This window comes from Nymphaea colorata, chromosome 1 (assembly GCF_008831285.2).
Source record: "Nymphaea colorata isolate Beijing-Zhang1983 chromosome 1, ASM883128v2, whole genome shotgun sequence".
NCBI lineage: Eukaryota > Viridiplantae > Streptophyta > Magnoliopsida > Nymphaeales > Nymphaeaceae > Nymphaea > Nymphaea colorata.
In genome coordinates this window covers 20,077,740-20,096,614 of record NC_045138.2, presented here as the reverse complement: position 1 = coordinate 20,096,614, position 18,875 = coordinate 20,077,740, and the positions used below count along the sequence as shown (strand labels likewise).

The window sequence follows — 18,875 nt, the reverse complement described above, 5'->3', positions numbered from 1 at the left end:
TAGGGTAAGGCTTTTTTTGTTTTCTCTTCTCTACAAGTGATTTGACTTTCTAAATCTAAACTTTTGGCAAATCTTGACTTACCTAACTGATTAACCTAAATCAGGAAACAATCAAATGAGAATGTCATCTCTAGCTGGCATGGTCTAGAGGGGAATCTCTTAGAACATGCCATCTAGAGTATCTCTATCTAAATCCCACATGAAATAAAACCTAAATCTAATGCGAATGCAATGCTAAAAAATGACATCTAATGGAGACCAAGAATATAACATACCCAAGAAGTCAGTCTTTTGTAAAATTTCTCCTTCCAAAAATCTTGACCATTCATTGAATGACTTTCTAAAGCAGAAATTTATAAAATTTATTGACTTCCAAATCCTTAACTAATCATATTAGGAAATTCCTATTTAAGTTTTTAACCTATTCCTAGAATGCACCTATTCTTCACTTATTGCCACTCATGTCCTTACCATCCAACTACCGTCAGCCATGAATGAAGACCTCCATGGCCAGAACCCATGGTGGTTTTCTGGAAACCGGCAGAAATCCGGACCATATGCAGAATGCATTATGGAAGTAATGTTCTTCATTTAATGAATATGAATATGCAGCAGATGAAATGCTCTAAATCAGGTTCTAATGTAATATATATAGATATATGTACAGCAAAGATGCATGCAATGATTCATGCCACGGCAGTAAACTGAACATAAAAATTAAATTATATGCCGACATGCAAGACGCTTACTAGCAAACCCAACCCGATTTCACACTTGAACCTAAAATCTGTCTTGTAACACAAGGATTCCAGCAGCAATACTACTATTAACCAATCATTAGTTTCAAGCTTGCATGCTGGATGATAGGACTGATAATGAAGAACATAAATTCATGAATGGGAGCTGCCGAAACTCTAAGAAAATTCTGTACTACAGATGACACGTGCAGCCAGCAACTATACCAGGTGCTGGTGATGACTCAAAAGAACAAAATAAAGTAAAGCAAATCATAAGTAAATCCAATAAAACAGAACCTATTCAGATTGAAACTCAATGACAGTGGTACTGAGACCTAATCTAGACGCAACAGCACTGCGTCAAAAACCAGCTGCGAACAGAAAATTAACGTAATAAGAAGTTAGCAGATTAATATCTTGGGAGAAGAAGAGATAGCCAACAGTCACAAGGCTGCTGCCAGTTACTGCCCTTTTCTTCTAATTAGCTATCAATTAGTATATGTAATATATACCAAAATACAGATTATACACAATCTTATACATATATTACATAGGGATCTGATCATCCAATTTTGCGACACCATTCAACCTTTGTCACTAAAGCACATTGAAGAAGATCAGTACATTTTCAGCCGCCTATCAGTCTTCTCTTCATGGTCCGATCCAAGATAAGGTGACTTACCTTGACAATCTGACGAGAACATAATAAAATCCTACAAAACATGCTGGAATGAATATGCAATGCGGAAGTGTCAAGACACTAGGCCCGACTCCTAAAAGACCGTAGAAGTAAAGGTAGGAGAAGAGCACTAACCTTGGTCAATGCTTCGATGAAGAGGACGAGATAAGACGCGATTCTTACAATCTCCAACTGTGGAGTGTGATGTTATTTACAGATCCAACACCATAGATGATGTTTTTGCAGATTTCAACAAGTCTCATTGTTAGTGGGCGCCCAAGTCTCCTGCAATTAATCAGTAACCTCCTCCGCATACACACTCCCAACACAAGGTCAGGCCATGAAAGAGGTAAGTGTTCAGTAATTGGTCGCGTAACCCTAATTCATTAGGGAAACAATATATATACTATGAATATGGGTCTAACGACAAGGGGGACCCAACCCATGATTCCCATGGCTATTTATATAACCCCCCACCCCCTTAACAGGTGATATTTCCCTTTGCTAACAATTGCCCTCCCCTTTTGCAACACCTTGTCCTCAAGGTGTAAAATCTGGAAAAAGTTTGCAGTAAAGAAGATGGTTCCTCCCATATTGGGACTTATTCCTGTTCTCCCTGCCATTCAGTCAACTAACTTAACCTGGACTGCCCATGAATTCTCCTGGAGTACTTCTGAAGGATTCTAAAAGGCTGCGGAGATTGGGGTGTGCCCCCCCTTAGTGGCACAGTCATCGCTTGACCTGTGTCAGGTTGCTGTCTCGGTTTCAGGTGGGAGGCATAGAATACAGGGTGGATATTGAACCCTTTTGGGAGTTCTAGCTTGTAAGCAACACTCCCCACCCTCTCTAGCATTTGTGTATTTAGTTATGAACTTGTGAATGCTTGCAGCCCTGCGTGCCACCTTACCAACAGGAAATTTCTTCAATTAAACCCAGTTCCCCACCTTATACTCTATATACCTGCAGTGTATTGTATTGTTGCCTCATTTGATTTTGGGCAGCAGTTAAACAAGCCTTGGTCACGTCCAAAACTCTGTCCTTGCTGAGAAGATGCATTTCAACTTCACTTAACTGCTCTCCGTGAGGGTGAAACCTTCTCAGGTTGGGCAGTGGTCTGCTGTAGACTACCTCAAAGAGGGAGACCTCTATGGCTGACTGTATAGGTGTGATATAGGCTAACTCCGCCCAGGATAGAAATTCAGTCCAGTTATGAGGTTGTTGTTCTGCATAGCATTGCAGGTATGTTTCCAGAATGCGGTTCGTGACTTCGTCTTGCCCATCTGTTTGTGGATGGTAAGCTTTGCTCATGTTTAGTTTGGTCCCTTGCAGCGAGAAGTAATGTTTCCAAAACTGACTTAGGAAAAGGGGATTGTGGTCGCTCATCATAGACTTAGGCATTCTGGGCACCTTATCATCGAGCTACGTCCTTTGCTGTGTAGGGATGAGTCAGGGATGAAGTGTGCATACTTGGAGAGTCCATTGACCACTACAAGTATATCAGATTTTCCTTTCGACTTTGGTAGCCCTTCGATAAAATCTAGGGAAATATCTTCCCAGATGCCCTCAGGTATAGCCTTATAGGTAAGGGCTGTAACAGGCTTGCAGGGCGTAGAGTCTCGTATTTCTGCCTTTGGCAAATTCCATAGACTTGCACATACTCACAGATCTGCCTTTTCATGCTGGCCAAAAGAAGAGGTGTCAGATTCACCTTTAGGTTACTTCTATTCCTTGATGACCAGCCTCTCGAGCAACATGATGTAGTTCCAAGAGTTCCCTGGTTATGTTTGAGTTGGGATGAACAAAAGCCCTGCCCTGAAAATATAAGAAAGGTTCACCGTTCATGCCAAGCGTAGCCATATGTCTTAACAGAATTTTGCTCTAACCGCTACCTTAGCTCCTTAACTTCGGCTGAGTTTCGATGTAACTCTTCCAGTCTGCTCCAGATCTCTGCAACTGGTTGGATAAAAGCCTTAAGTTGGGCCGTCTGACTGTTATCAGCAAGCCCTTCATGCCTTGACAGACTGTCTGCTACTAAATTATTGGCTCCCTTCCTGTAGAATATATCAAAGTTGTATCCAACGAGTTTCATTATCCATTTCTGTTGCACTGCTGTGTGAATTTTCTGTTGCACACAGTACTTTAGACTATGATGGTCAGTAATTACCTGGAACTTCCTTCCAGCTAAGTACTGGTGCCATTTTTGAACTGCCATTATGATTGCGATTAGTTTCCTTTCATACGCAGACTTCTCTTTGAAGGTAATGCCCATAACTTTGCTGAAATAGGCAAATGGATGCCCTCTTTGACTTGGTTTCTGATGCGTCAGTTTCCCCCGAAAATGGTTCGGAGAAATCTGGTAAGACCAACACGGGAGTTGTGCTAACAGCTTCCTTTAATCTAAGTCACCTGGGCACTGCAATTTGACTGCTGCACCCGTGTCGACACGACTTGGGTGTGGGTGCGGCTCGGATTCGCACCCGACTTGGGTCAACAAGAATCGGGTGCGGCTGACCGCACCAGATCATTTTTGTCCATTTTGGACATGCACCCGACTCCCATTTGACTCGAGTCGGGTGCATCAAACCTCGTCAAGCCTGTTCTTGTCCTTTTTTGATATTTTTTTATTTTAAAACTTTTTAACGTTAAAAGGAGGTTTTATCATTTTTTTTTCCATTTTTGTGTTCTGTCATGGTTTTGTTGTTTACTTGTTTAATGTTTGTGCTTCGTAAGCACATTAATGCTTAATATGTTACATTCATATACACAATACATTATAACTTATAAGTATGTAATATATAATATATCCATAAAGTGTGTAGTGTTGAGTGTATAGACTGTAGTGTATATTCTAAATTTCTTAGTTCTTATATGTGTGTGGGTGTCTATATATATATATATATATATATATAATAAATTAATAATGACAAATAAATATTCTCGCCGCACCTAAATTTTTGGGGATGTGCCACACCGGCACCCCGCACCTAGGTGACATAGCCTTTAATCGTTGGAATGCATGATCTCCTTCCTGTCGCCATGTGAATGTCCCCATCTTTAGCATCGCTGTGAGTGGAGCTGCTATGGTTTCGAAACCTCTCTCAAATCTTCTGTAGTATCCTGGCAACCCTAAGGAAGCTCTCAACCCTTTTTCTGTACTTGGCAGTCCCCAACCTTCAATGGCTGACACCTTCTCGTTTTCCATTTGAACTCCTTAAATATGGCCGAAAGATCTCATTCATGATCGCTTGAATTGTTGCTGGTGCGTTGGTTAAGCCAAACGGCATAAGCACAAATCTTAGTGGCCCTCGTGTGTCTGGAAAGCAATCTTATGGATGTCAGCGGGCACCATTCTTATCTGGTGGTATATCCCGCATGCAAATCTAGCTTTGAAAATATTCTAGTCCTGTGGAGCTCATCCAATAGCTCCTGAATCACTGGAATAGGGTAACATTCTTGATGGTGCACACATTTAGAGCCCTACAGTCCACACAAAAACACCATGATCCATCTTTCTTTTTAGCTAAGAGTGCAGAAAAGGAGTATATGGACTGTGGCTAGACTGAATTATTCCCTCTTTGAGCATCTCCCTGATGAGCTGTTCTATTTCATTTTTCTGCGCATGGTTGTACTTGTAGAGCTGTAAGTTGACAGGTTTGGGGTTGAGCTCTAACTCTATTTGATGGTCAAAATCGCGTATAGGTGGGAGGCTAACAGGTTCACCGAAAACCTCATCGTGCTGTACCAGAACTGGCTGTAAGTATGCATGCTGTCTTGAAATGAAGTTAGCCTCCTGATTCTGGTCTGTACACTTAGATAGTATGAGCAAATGTGGGTTACCTTGTTTCGTTAGTTTCTTGTTCTCACCTCTGCTGGAGATCCCTGTATCAATGTCACTTAAGCCTGTTAAAATGTTGTGCTCCCCATCTCGCCTACAGAAGACCATCTTCATTTCATTGAAATCCCATTCCAGCTTTCCAAGCTGTCTCAACCATTGTATTCCAAGCACCAAGTCTGCTCCACCCATTGCTATGGGATACAACTCTAGCTTGAATTCTTGCCCCTGAATTTCGACCACCTCCTTCGGGCAGCGTCCAGTGCACCATAGTAAGTTTCCATCCCCCACGATTGTTTTGAAGTTTGAACTTTGGTTGGCTTTCAATGAAACAACCACATGCGTGGGCAGTCTTTTTGCAAATAAAATTGTGAGTAGACCCAGTGTCTACCAGCACGTTAACTTTGTCGTCTCTTAAGCCTCTCTTGCACATGCATAACCTGAGTCACATTGTCCCCTGCCAAGGCGTGCAAGAATTTCAAGTGCTGCACCTTCCCCTTCTTCCAGCGCCTCTTCTGCCAGAGGAAAGGTGGAAGGGGAGAGGTGGAGTGCTGACAGTGTGAACCTGACTTTTGCGGATATGAGGGACAATGCTAACACTACTTTTACCCAATGATCCGTTCACAACCTGCTGTATGCCTACATAAACCATCACCCAAGAAGAAGATAAGACATAAGAGAGATGGAAATTGAAAAGGGATAACATGAACGGCTCATTGGGTTGAAAACCCTAATTTTCTGGGTGAAAGAACAATTTGACAATGAGAACCCCTTTTAAGGGAGGAAGAAGAACACTTAAAACTCCACCTGCCAAAGGCAAAGTTTCCCTCTAGGGGATCTCCCTTTCATGAGGGATAATTCTAATCAGTTTCTTTCCCCTTTACCCAAAGTGCTGCACAAAAAATTTAAAATTTGCTTAAAGCTTCAAAATTTCAATATATATGCTTCTACTCTATATTGGGCCCTATTTTGAACTATTTTACAATCATAAGGTCTTCCCATGAATATGGTTTTGGTGCTTGGTTCAAGCATTGTAACTGGATCTAGACCTATTTTGGCTCCTTGGATCTGGATTTTGATCCGGATCTCTTGCAATGCTACTCCAGTGCACCAAATATGTAATGTGTCTCCCAATTTAGCTCTATTTCACATGAAATTCGAAGATAAGTTCTTATCAATGAAATCATTGCAAGCACGGGTTGTTAGCCATTAAAACATGGATGAATGCATGTTAAATGATATAAAATATGATGCATTTATGCATCATCAAAGTGAAAGTTGTCCTTGGATGTGGCAAAGATTTTGGTGTATCTTCGCTGTGCAAGTTAGAGAAAGGTTCTGCATTCTCCAGTATATTTTCTATTGTTACTGACCACTTTGCACCACCATCATGGAGCAATAATTGTTTGGGTAAACTCTGCAATATGATGTATGCAGAAGGAAGTTGTGTAACCTTTGTTTGATGGTATGCTAGCTATGGCATTTAGAACCATTGGATTGAGTTGTTTCTTTAGCTTTATATGTCTGTGGTCTGTAACAATATTTGCTACTTTTTTGCGTCTGCCTGGGTGATATTTTGATGCTCTTTGAGTAGATTTCTCCAATCCTTTTAAATCTCATGTCTTCTTCACATTCTTTGTTTTTTCAGCTTGTTCATTTCCGGTCTCTTGATAAACCAAAGGAGGATGACTTTTGTCTAGAACTGTAAGTACTACCATAAATGTTTTAATGGAAGGTATAGGTTGTGCATATGGTTTATATATGGTAAGCATACAAATCCCTTTTGTGCTTTATAGGTCAAAGTCGCACACATATGATGATGTTGTTGAGAGAGTTGCACGGCATATTGGTTTAGATGAACCATCAAAGATCCGGCTTACATCTCACAATTGTTACTCACAACAACCTAAACCACAACCTATCAAGTATAGAGGTGTGGAGCATCTATCGGACATGCTTGTTCATTACAACCAGGTTGTTGGGTCAAACCATTTCGCAAGTCTTCTGTTTCCTATTTTCTGATTGACTGAGCTTTTTTGTTTCATCTGATGTGTCAGACTTCTGATATATTATATTACGAAGTTTTGGACATTCCGCTTCCAGAATTACAAGGTTTAAAGACTCTGAAGGTTGCATTTCATCATTCCACAAAGGATGAGGTGAGGATGCTGGTTGTGTACTGCCTAAATTTACTTGAGATGATCTTGTTGAATCTTTGCCTTTCGTTTTTCAGGTAACCATTCATAGCATAAGATTGCCAAAAATGAGCACAGTGGGGGATGTTATTAATGAACTAAAATCAAAGGTGATTTCTGTTGTGCTTTCAAGTTTTTTTTATGTGACTGAACACAAGGATATGCCCGTGATTCTGCCATGTCTTCATCTTCATTAAGGAGATGGTCAGATGGAGTTTTTAGGCTAAAGTACTTTTATTATGTTACCCTATGACTGCTGTCAACAACTTTGTTTTCAAAATAATTTTGTGCTCACTATTATTGCATATTAAACAGGTTGAGTTGTCTAGTCCCATTGCCGAGCTTCGATTGCTTGAGGTTTTTTACCACAAGATTTACAAGGTTTGCCTTGTTATTGTATTCAGTTTGTGCAATTGCTTTCAATATTTTATTTCTTTCCCTCATGAACTGTATTTGTCTTGTTGATGCAGATCTTCCCTTTGAATGAGAAGATTGAGAATATTAATGATCAATACTGGACATTGCGAGCAGAGGAGGTATTATGTCTTGCTCTGTAAATCTCTGTGTTTATTCTAAATTAGTTAGGTTGCATTTGAAATTCTATCTGCTGTTTCTTCTTGTTTGTGATTGCCACTTTCAGTAACCAATGAAAACATTTCTTGCACATAAGACTGTTTTTAGTTTTATGATTGTAAACTTTATCAGATATGAGTAACTGTTTATATGTATTCATTATGTAGATTCCTGAAGAAGAGAAAAACCTTGGTCCTCACAATCGGCTGATACATGTGTACCATTTCACAAAAGATGCTTCACAAAATCAAATGGTATGGTTACATTGGATCATGTTATTTGTTTTATGACTGCCATATGTCTCTGACTTTGTTGGCTTAGCAGCAAGTACAGAATTTTGGAGAACCCTTTTTCCTGATCATACATGAAGGTGAGACATTGGCTGAAGTGAAATTACGAATTCAGAAGAAATTACAGGTTCCTGAGGAGGAGTTTGCGAAGGTTGGCCCTTAAACTCCTTATCAGTTGCATGTTCTGACTGGTTTTTTTCTGTTACTTGTATATCAAGTAGCTTAAATATTATAACTCGTTGAATCTAGCCTGTCATGTCAAATCAGTTGCACAACCAGAAGTTTTGGCTGAGGAGCATTAATTAAAAAAAATATTATACCCTTCAAATACATATTTAAATGATTAATGGCGCTATATTTAAATAAGTAAATGATTGAAGGGCACCAATTAAGAAAATAATTGGCCAACTAATGGCTATGAATTGCATGGGACTGTGTGGGCAACCACCCTCACAAGTCCAGTTGTGGCTTCACCCCTGTATCAATTTGATGTTGGTCCTACCATAGATTGCTTGATGAGTAGTATATGTAGACTAAAATTTCATGGCTTCGATGTGTTTGCGAGTGCTGATTTTATCTTCTTTTTTTGGGTAGTGGAAGTTTGCGTTCATGTCATTGGGCCGGCCTGAATACCTTCAAGACAGTGATGTAGTTTCAAGTCGTTTTCAGGTCTCTCTCTCTCTCTCTCTCTCACACACACACACACACGTGTGTGCCAGCATACACAAATACATGTTGGTTTGTGCTTTGATGAGTTTCTTCCGGTCATTGTTTTGTCTTGTAGAGAAGAGATGTTTATGGTGCTTGGGAACAGTACCTTGGTTTGGAGCACTCAGACACTGCCCCTAAAAGGGCCTATACTGCCAATCAGGTATCCAACGGGTGATCTCTTTTATCCTTTTCATATATGGGTCTAGCATTTACTGTTTTCCAATTTGAAAACTTGGGGAAATTTGCTGGAGGTTTGATAACTGTACTCACTCCAGAGGCAAGATAATATAGGCAAGAGAATTGTAGAGAAGGCATAATCTCGATCAGATTTTAGGGCTTCACTTGACTCTTCCTCATCGCCAGGTGTGAAATCAGAGAATAGGCTAAAGTGTGTTAGACATGAAATAACTATGGATAGTTGGCGTGTAAGGCATTTAATGACTTGAATGGTGTCGGATGTGGATGCTTCTATGTTGAAGGGATGAAATGTCATTTGAGTGTCAAGGAGAGTCTTGGTATCCAGATGTTGTGGACACCTGACCTGATGGCCCTCCAGGAGTGTCAAGGTACCATGTTGAATTTGGTTTGGTAAATCGAGCCTGCAAATGTCGCTTAATCCTTACTGTTAGAAAGTTGCTGACGAGGTGACTAAGCTGACAGAAATTGCCTTCAGTAGGTCTGTGTTCTCATTTCGGTTATACTATACTGAACAGTGCCAACGTTGCTAAAAATGTTTGTTTTGTTGGCTCACTAACAGGCAGGCCCTTAGGTCATGGTTAGTCAATTTAATTTGATTGATCTAAAATGATCTTTTATTGACACCATTAACTTATACAGGCACGACATACTTTTGAAAAGCCGGTGAAAATATACAATTAGAGAAAGGCTGTAATGAACCTTCACAGTGATCTTTTGGCCCAACTGGGGCAAATGGAATGCCAACATCTGGTGGTGGTGCAGAAGGATAGATCGAAGGCGAATGGAGCAGTACTGAGGAGTGACTTCAATGATTAACCAGTCCTTCAGCAGTTGCTGAAGTATATTCTTTCAAGTATTGGTGGGGAGAGAACCTCCGTGGGATGTAAGTGCGTGCATTCATCTCTGCAGTTCCATGTACATCTATGCATCTGTCTAATATATTGTTTGTTCTCATCATTGTCCTCGAGTTTTTTCTGTTATTGAGTCTCAACTTTTTGCGTTTTCTCCCCCCTTTTTGTCGTCAGTTTTTAGTTGGGTAGTGGTCATCCTTCCCACTGTAATTTAGTTGGCACATAGAGAAGATTTTGGACTAGGGTAGTGTATACAGGTGTAGCTGAACAATTTTTTTTTCCCCCTTTTTTATTTGTCTCCGTCCTTTTACGTGATGATGGGGCTTGTATAAGGCTGTTGGGTTGGCTTTTGGTTATGTAAAAGAAACATGTATCTATTTCTGACGATCTCAGTTTGGCTTTGTTGCCACACCTATCACATTTTTTCCTTCTTCACCTTTAATTTGCTGATTAAGTATAATTTCTTTCAACCAAATGTTTTGCTCGCTGACATGACCGTTGCTTTGTTTCATAGCTCAGAGATGGTCTCAGTTGCTATGTCGTTCACGTGTTTGGATTCTCACCATTTTTATTTCTTAAGTTCTTCACGCTGTGACCAAGTTGCGGTGAGTTGTGAGTTGTCTAGGGCAAGAAATGGAGGCATATGTTGGCAGTACTGCATTTTTTTTAGTTGCAGTTGTGGCCGTTGTATGTCTGGGCGAGGGACTTTGAATAATAGCTGGTAAGAGTGTTTTCTTATGGAGGTTCTCCTATGTGGTGACTTCTGGTTCAAGGCAGGTACAGGAATGACCAGAGGCGTTTGTCGCAGCCTATTGCATAACTTCTTTTAAGTCATGTTTCTCCGGATGCACGAGGGCCGTCTAGCAATTGCTCAGAAGCCTTCCTCCTCCCCTGCCTTTAGGATCTAGAGCTACAGCGGAGCCTGGGTGAGGAGCAGGCCCTCTTCAACTCGGTGGGTGCTCTGCACCTTTTGCAGCCCATTGCATAACTTCTTCAAGCCACTTTTTCTCTGGATGGATGAGAGCCATAGGTCCTCCTCCTCGCCTGCCTTTAGGATCGAGAGCTACACCGGGGCTTGGGTGAAGAGCAGGCCGTCTTCAACTCGGTGGGGTGCTCCCCACCTTTTGGGCCCAAGGGAATAACAACTATGGGAATAAAAAATGTTTCATTTGCCTTGACCATCCGGTGAGGGAGAATGAAAAGCCAGTGAAAAGATAGGGGCTATGCTGGCCGGGCCTTCCTTTGGACGGAAAAAGATCTCCTGAAAGCTGCATCACCCTTAAGGTTGAATATAGATTGGATTTGGATCCATGGGATGGATAATGTTGGACTGGATTCGTTGCGGAAATTCGGCAAAAAAATATCGGTTAGATACGTGTCAGTTTGGATTAAATTATTTGGGCTTCTTAGTGGTGGAGCCAGACCTTGCGTTGGTGACAGAACATGGACTTTAAAGTAGATGGTTTTAGTGGCATCCAAGAAAAGCATAAATATTTTTCTTTCTCTTTCATCTCCATGGTGTGATGAATGTATATTACGATGGTTTTGGTTACAACAAGAGGGATGCGGTGTGTCCGGTGGGATGTTCTTCCATATTGGCGGAAACAAACATAAAGTGGGTCTCCTTTATTTTGCTACAGGCAGATCTGAAGGACAACTCAAGTTTAAATGCCTAGCCACAAACAATCTTATTGACTTCGGAAATTCGACATCACACCAGAAAAGATTGTACCATTTCCGTGGCCTTCTACTCTTTTTTGATTTTCTGAAACAAGAGAATCTCTGCAAGTTCCACATTGGCTGAAAACCTCTCTAAATAGAAAAATCCAACTGATACTTTCGTCCTGAAGTTTAAATGAAAGGTCTTGCGTGTGAGCATCCAAGACAAGGAAGGGGTCGCTGGAGTCAAAGGACAATACAACGAAAGCAGAATAATGGGAGTGATGCTTCTGATATAAAACTATGCCTTTACACTGATCAATTTATTTTCAAACTGTGAAAAACAGATTGGCTTCTTTCAATTAAACTCGACTTGGTTAGACAACCATAATATGGGATCAACACTGGCAGGTCGGGGCAAAAGGCATTCTAGGTTAGGCTCTGGGGTGTGTGCAAGTCAATTCTACAAATCCTTTAGATGGATGAGAGGCACTTGGTTAAAGAGCAGCTGGTTGGCACTATTCTGAAAATTTATTGTTCCCAAAAGATCTTACACACAATAATGGAAGTTTAGGCTATGGTTACTTACAGAGTGCAGATCAAGTAAACAAGCGGCTGGCATCTCAACTTCAGCTTGATTCAATTCAGCAAGTTTAGATTCAATAGTTATTCAAATCTACATTCAACAAATTAAAGATGGGATATAAATCCAAAATTGAAGGTGGCGATTTCGATGTCTCCCCATTTCCAAATTTTATGAGTTCACATTCACAACTAAACTCAAATGGATTAGAATCATATTTCACATGCTTGGGGTCAAGGGACTGATGTTGGGGTCGTTGGTATATTTTGAGTAAATATGTGAGGTCTGAAGATAGTTTGACCGAGACTTTGGGATTGAGCATTGTTGAAGACTTTGGGTTGTGTAGTATGGGTCCTGACTCCTGATCCTCAGTTGGTCTTCTAGATATTGGAAATAGTGAGATCCATTTTGAAAATGAGATTTGAATAGGACATTGAGGGATTTGGGAAATTATGTTGGTATTGGATACGAGTTTTAGTTTGTATCACTAGGGCAATCCATAGGCTTGGGAAAGGCAAGATGAATTGAGTTTGCATGTGGTATAATTGTTTTGGTCCAGATGTCGAGTAAAGGGAGGGAAGTGAGAGGGTCTGGGTGAAGGTTTGCCTAGGAAAAGGAAGTGGTGCAGGGGAGGAGGGAAAAGAGAAGTGAGCCGGGGAAACTCCTTTCCAAACTCAATTCATAATTTCTCTCAAACCAGCGGTGATTGTAAATGACATCTTTCATTTACGTATAGATGGAAAAAAAAAAAAACAAAAACAAAGCAAGATAAGCATGCCTATTCTAATAATACTAGATTATAATAATCCTAATTGCGATAATTAATTTGAATCCAAAATACTTGAATTTTCTAAAACTAGTGGAAGAAAGACATGACGGTCCAAATTAAATGGAACTAATGGGCCATAGGTTCCTTTGCTGCAGCCCGTATCACTTGAGTGGTATGTTGTCTTCTAGAAGTATACCAAATATTGTTGTCAGAGAAAGAAGCATGCGTACTAGATAAGTTTAATTTGGTTGATTCCTTTCAGGCTTCCTGCTGAAAGAAGATCCCCCTCACAGGCTTCCTGCTGAAAGAGGGCGCGCGAAAACACACACACACACACCACACGACACACGACACGAGAACGTCGAAAAATTGGCTGCAGTTACTCTAGCTTCCACTGCAAAACGAGTTCAACTCATACTTCTTTTATGCAATTGATGAGCATCACAGTCACAGGCATAGAAATTTTTCTTTTTCCTTCAAATAGAGGAGCTAAACTAGGCAGACCCTTAATAGCATTTGTTACAGAAGAGTAATGAAGCCTTCATCATTTCTCAACATGAAAGTCTTAAGTCCAGCCTTTTAGTTCCTTTAATTGTATGGGGAAAGGCTGAGTCAAGTTTAGTTATAAACAGTAAAATCTTCTTTTTTGTGTTACACATTAAAATCAAAACAAGTATTTGGGCGACTTTTGCATGGGCCATGAGAACAATAGGTCGAAGTTCTCTAATAACAATATTTGGAATTTCGTCCGCTTTCTCGTTTGTTTTTTTTATTTTTCTATATGGTTTTAAAGCAACAGAGGCCGAAGCAGCAAAGCTGTCTCCGACCAAACTTCATTGACGTACAACCGTTTCCTCTTCCGCGATGGAGACAGTCAGCTTCCTTCATAACAACAGGCCTAGAGATATCCTGTCAATTTGGTGACGTTCACTAGTCAACTGTCTCCCTAATCAGACGGCAGAGAGCCCTTACCAGCTGACAGTAAAGAAAGCCAAATGATGGCAGTTTAGCTGCCAAGCACAAACAAGGCAAGTAGCGTTATTGAATAGCAATGGTTTATCGACCATGAACCTTTGACAACCCAGAAATCAAAAGCTTGCAGGTCTGAGCATTTGGAACAGCCCCCAGCTTCATCATCTTGTCACGCAACTCAAAAGCCTTCTGCATGTTACCCTCGTTACAGTATACTTCAATAAGCGAATTATAGTTGCTGGCGTCAGATAATGTACATCTTTCAGCAAAATCTTCCAAAAGCCTCTCTGCCTTCATCACATTCCCTTCTCTGCAATACCCATTTATCAAAGCGGAACATATGGAAGAATCAGGTACTAAACCGAAACGAACAGACATTTCTTGCATCAAGCACTCGCCTTCCTTGTTGTTCTGTGTTCTACAAAGGCCTTCTATAAGAAACCTGTAAGTAGCCAAATCTGGTCTGAGGCCACAACTAACAATATCGTCCTTCAAAGACAATGCGTCGTTGAAGTTACCATCTTTGCAGAAGGATTGAATTAACGCATTGTAAATCTCTAAGCTTGGTTTATAACCTCCTTGAAGGATCCGTGTAAATAAACTTTTGGCTGCGTTAGGTTTTCCTTCCATACAGAGTGCCTTAACTAATCTAATGTAAATGTCATTGTCAATTGAAACTCCAAGTCTTTGAATTTCAACAACTAGGTTCAAAGCAGATAACAACCGTCCACCTTTAATATACCCTTCAACCAGCACAGCACAAGTAAAATGATCAGGCGCCAGCCCAATTTGAATCAGTTCATGCAATAATGACTTCGACTCCTGCAGTTTCCCTTCTCTGCAGTAACCAGATATAAGGGAATTATACGTAACACAATCCGGCGTGATCCCTCTGTGTAGCATTGTATGGAAAAGTTGATGAGCATCTTTTGTTCTTCCTTGTCTGCACAACCCTTTTATCAAACTTGTGTAAGTAACCATGTCAGGAACTATGCCTCTCCGATACATGATCCTGTACAGGTAAAAAGCCTCATCCAGTTTCTTTTTCTTACAGTAGCTATCTATCAATGTATTGTAAGTGACCACATCTGGATCAAAACCAGAATCTTCAAGTTTCTCCAAGAATTCCTTCACCTTTTCTAGATCTCCAACCATACATAGAGCATGGGTCAATATATTAAACGTATATGCATTTGGTGAAACCCCAATTCTTCTCATTTCTTCATAGATTTCCCAACAGGGGTTCTGAGATTCATCAAAAGTGGACTTTAGCAGACCATTCAAAAGAGAATTGCAGGCACTGACCTGAGGGACCAAACCAATGCCTATCATTCTCCTGAAAACTTCCATTCCAGCCTGAACCCTACCAAACTGAACATAAACCTTGATTAGCATATCAAAAACAACAGGGTTCCAATTGCAACCTTCTGCCGCCTGAATCAAATCAACAAACACTTGGCGGTCGGTCCCAACTACTTCACCTAGAAGTCTCATCCCTTGGCTGAAGAGTCTTGACCATGCAAGAATATGAACAATGGTACAATAATTACGAGTACTGGGTTTAATCCCCACTTCATTCCTCACCCAATTGAAAAACCCAAGAGCGATAACTGGATCAGATTGGCACCTCAACAAGACAGCGTCTATTTCAGCATGACCCAGTTGGTGAACAAGCTCTTCCTTCCTGAGATGCTTCAGGCCAGCGGGGGTCCCCCTCAGGATTGAGCAAATGGTGGAGACCAAATTGGATTTGTGCGTCTTCGAGTAGAAATTTGCTGAGATTACCAAGTTGGATTTTGTGGATGGCCTTGTCTCAGCAAAGGGCAGGAAATAAGCCACGGATCTGATTGAAATGGGAGGGAACAAGAATAGGAGACGTTGATTCATCTGACCGTTAAACAGATCACGCAACACGGTTCAAACAGGCAACCACAAAGAGAACAATTCTCTTTATAAGTACCATTTTTTGTCAATAAATTTCGATGATCCCCTTCTTAGGAGTTTTCACGGAAGGAAGCACGTTCATTTTTTTTTCGATACACCCGTTCTCCAATCACGCCACTATGAAGAGCATGCTCAGGCAGCATAAGAGTTTGTTAGTTTCACTTTATTTTTTGTGGATTTCGGAGAAATCCAACGAACGTTGTACCTATCCCTTCCCAACAACAAGAAGTTAGAATCTATCGAATAGGTCATTGCATAGAGCTTCAGCACCGAGCCGCACCTAAGCTCAAGGATCCAGGAACGCTTAACATATATGGTATAGAGAATAACTGCTTCCATTTTACATCGCTCTGGAATAAACCATTGAAAATAATTTCTATTGCATATGACTACGATATGGGAACCGTTCTAGGACAACCAGAAGAATGAAAATTTCATGTGATCTATTAAGGACCTTATTGTTGTTGTATTTACCCTAGAGAAATTTAGGTCCTATTTGCTGGGCTCTAAAGTATCATAAAACTAATTCATAATTCGAAAATTTAAAAAAATAGGAAAATAGAGAAAAATTCAGAAGAAATAAGAAAAAATGTATTCCATATAAAAAAAACTTATCTCACATAAAGAACATTCATAATTTGTCATTCATGAGCCATGATATATCAACACCACATTCAGAAATGAGAAATAGTAGATTCAAAGTAACATAATAAGCAGCCATCACAAGTTTAAAATGTTTTAGATTATATTACAAATTCACAACATATAATTGTTCACTGCCAACTGTCAAATATCATGAATACCATCAATCACCAATACTCATCATCATCTTCATCTCCATCCTCATTTTCTTCGTTAATCATTTCATCGCTTTCAAATGGATGTCTTCACCAACATATGGTCGATATTTCTAGTCGATATTTCTAGAAAACTAGTAAAACCTCCTCCTCCCACAGCTCTTAGAGATGTTTACAAAACAGGAGATATGAACTATTTTAAAAGGAAGCATAAAAAAAGGGCTATTGAACCCCTTTTTCCATTTTGTCCCCGATATAAAGGAGTATCACTCAGACCTTGTAATATGGCCCCTATATCACACAACATGGGCGACACATCTACATCGTGTATCGTAGGCATATTATATAGGTTTCTCAAACCTATATTAATTATACGATGTATGATTACATATACCATACCACCGAGTTAGAGCCGAAGCTTCTACACCCTTCACATGCTCCCAGAGTTCAAGGCTGTATAGGTGCTTAGTGTAGGCCCTTAATGCATGTTAGTTCATACACTGGTTCTACCCCCATTAGCAAAATAAAAAGGAAGAAGGAAGGGAGGTTTATGCCCCTGCTCTTTTAATGGCCACCTACCAACCACTGCCCTGAGCCAGTGCACCAACCCCTTGGGGTGACTAGATCGTTACATGTTAATAGGAAATGTACAACCTGTGGGCCGAGCTCGAGCTACATATTACTTGGTTCGAGCTTGAGCTCGAATTGTTTAAGCTCATGCCACTTTATTCATATATACTTTTTTTAAATGAAAATGAAAACTACAAAAGGAGTATTAAAATTCATCAAAATTTGCCGACATGCCATTGAATATTAACAAACACTGAGGGCAGGAACCAATTTGAGTTTAAACGAATTGAGCTCGTGTAACTCGAACTCAATTGTTTATAAGTCAAGTTTTAACTTGAGCTGAATCTAAAATCTGATTTCACAATCCGAGGATTCTGATTTAAACCGAATTTGGCCCATTTCCAAAATATAAGAAATTTGAACATGCGAAATTTATTTAAAATTAAATCCAATCCAAATCCAAATCAAACCCGACATTTATATATATCCAAATCCGAAATTGAATCAGAACATATATCATTTTTTTTAATCTGAATTTGATCTGATTTCTTAATCAGATATTATTTTTTTTATACATATCCGATTTTTCGAAATGGTTTGATCAGGTGCAAATTGGATATCACTACTCATAATTATGGTCCTTTGATGACCCTCAGATCAAAACTTGCAGGTATGAGCATTTGGAGCAGCCCCTAATCTTGTCACATACTCAAAAGCCTTCCGCATATACTCCTCTTAAGCACATATGTATTTATGGAAAAGGTGGGACTGTCGGATCACCGCAACCCCGCAGTCTATCACCATAATAGAAAATGGAGACGTTAGTTCGCAGGTAAAATCTGATTAACCATTTCACCTTCCCACATTGTTCAATTTCATGGAATTTCGTCTCACATCTAAAAAGTTTGAATGTGTTGAGATAAATTAATCATCCTACTCTACGGTAAGCCTGGGCACCGCCAGCGCCAGGTATCCGGTATCCGGCCGGGCTCGGACATGGGCTCGGGCCCTAAAAATTTCTTAACGGGCTGATTTTTATTGGTCTCAGCCAGGCCATACTTAACGGATCGGGCCTGGGCTTTGATACAGTGATGTCGACGGCCCAATAAGCCTGGTAACTTTATATATATATATATGAACTCAGGGGTTCGTAACTTCCTTAGAATCCTCTCCTATGCCCTTGACCTCGCCGACTGTGAATGCTTCATTGTCCCCATCGGTGAACGCATAGAAAACAGGCTTTGCATCTGAAGCACTCGGCGGTGCCACATGATCAAAATCAGCAGCCGCTGCTGGAGGAACGGCTTCCTGCGGTGCTTGTTCAGATGTTTTGAAAGCTATGATGTCTGGTTTTCCATTTGACAAGTCCTTTGGTGGTAACTACACAAAGGGGGAAAAAAGGCAACACATTAAGCCCTTGACAAAATACAGGAACATAGAAAGGAAAAGTCTTTTGGAAAAGAGAGATGGAGAGGAAGTGCTTACAAAAAGTGATTCTGGCGACTGATTCATGAT

At 40.3% G+C, this 18,875-nt stretch overlaps 2 protein-coding genes across 5 annotated transcripts in view; one reads left to right on the top strand and one right to left on the bottom strand.

The window, feature by feature from the left end:
- Positions 1 to 10,484, top strand: part of LOC116249877 (ubiquitin C-terminal hydrolase 12-like) — a 28,422-nt gene extending 17,938 nt beyond the window's left edge. For all 4 annotated transcript variants that reach the window (XM_031623203.2, XM_031623198.2, XM_031623192.2 and 1 more), the window contains exons 22-32: positions 6,897 to 6,952; positions 7,045 to 7,222; positions 7,306 to 7,407; positions 7,482 to 7,553; positions 7,759 to 7,824; positions 7,914 to 7,979; positions 8,184 to 8,270; positions 8,341 to 8,457; positions 8,901 to 8,975; positions 9,091 to 9,177; positions 9,855 to 10,484. In XM_031623203.2, the coding sequence (XP_031479063.1) occupies positions 6,897 to 6,952; positions 7,045 to 7,222; positions 7,306 to 7,407; positions 7,482 to 7,553; positions 7,759 to 7,824; positions 7,914 to 7,979; positions 8,184 to 8,270; positions 8,341 to 8,457; positions 8,901 to 8,975; positions 9,091 to 9,177; positions 9,855 to 9,896 (948 nt within the window). In that variant the 3' untranslated portion in view covers positions 9,897 to 10,484. The remainder of the gene's footprint in view (positions 1 to 6,896; positions 6,953 to 7,044; positions 7,223 to 7,305; positions 7,408 to 7,481; positions 7,554 to 7,758; positions 7,825 to 7,913; positions 7,980 to 8,183; positions 8,271 to 8,340; positions 8,458 to 8,900; positions 8,976 to 9,090; positions 9,178 to 9,854) is intronic.
- A 3,179-nt stretch (positions 10,485 to 13,663) lies between these two features.
- Positions 13,664 to 16,259, bottom strand: LOC116249900 (pentatricopeptide repeat-containing protein At5g40400). The gene has a single exon (XM_031623214.2). The coding sequence runs from the start codon at positions 15,934 to 15,936 to the stop codon at positions 14,134 to 14,136; it is 1,803 nt and encodes a 600-aa protein (XP_031479074.1). The 5' UTR covers positions 15,937 to 16,259; the 3' UTR covers positions 13,664 to 14,133.
- Between the last annotated feature and the right edge of the window lie 2,616 nt (positions 16,260 to 18,875).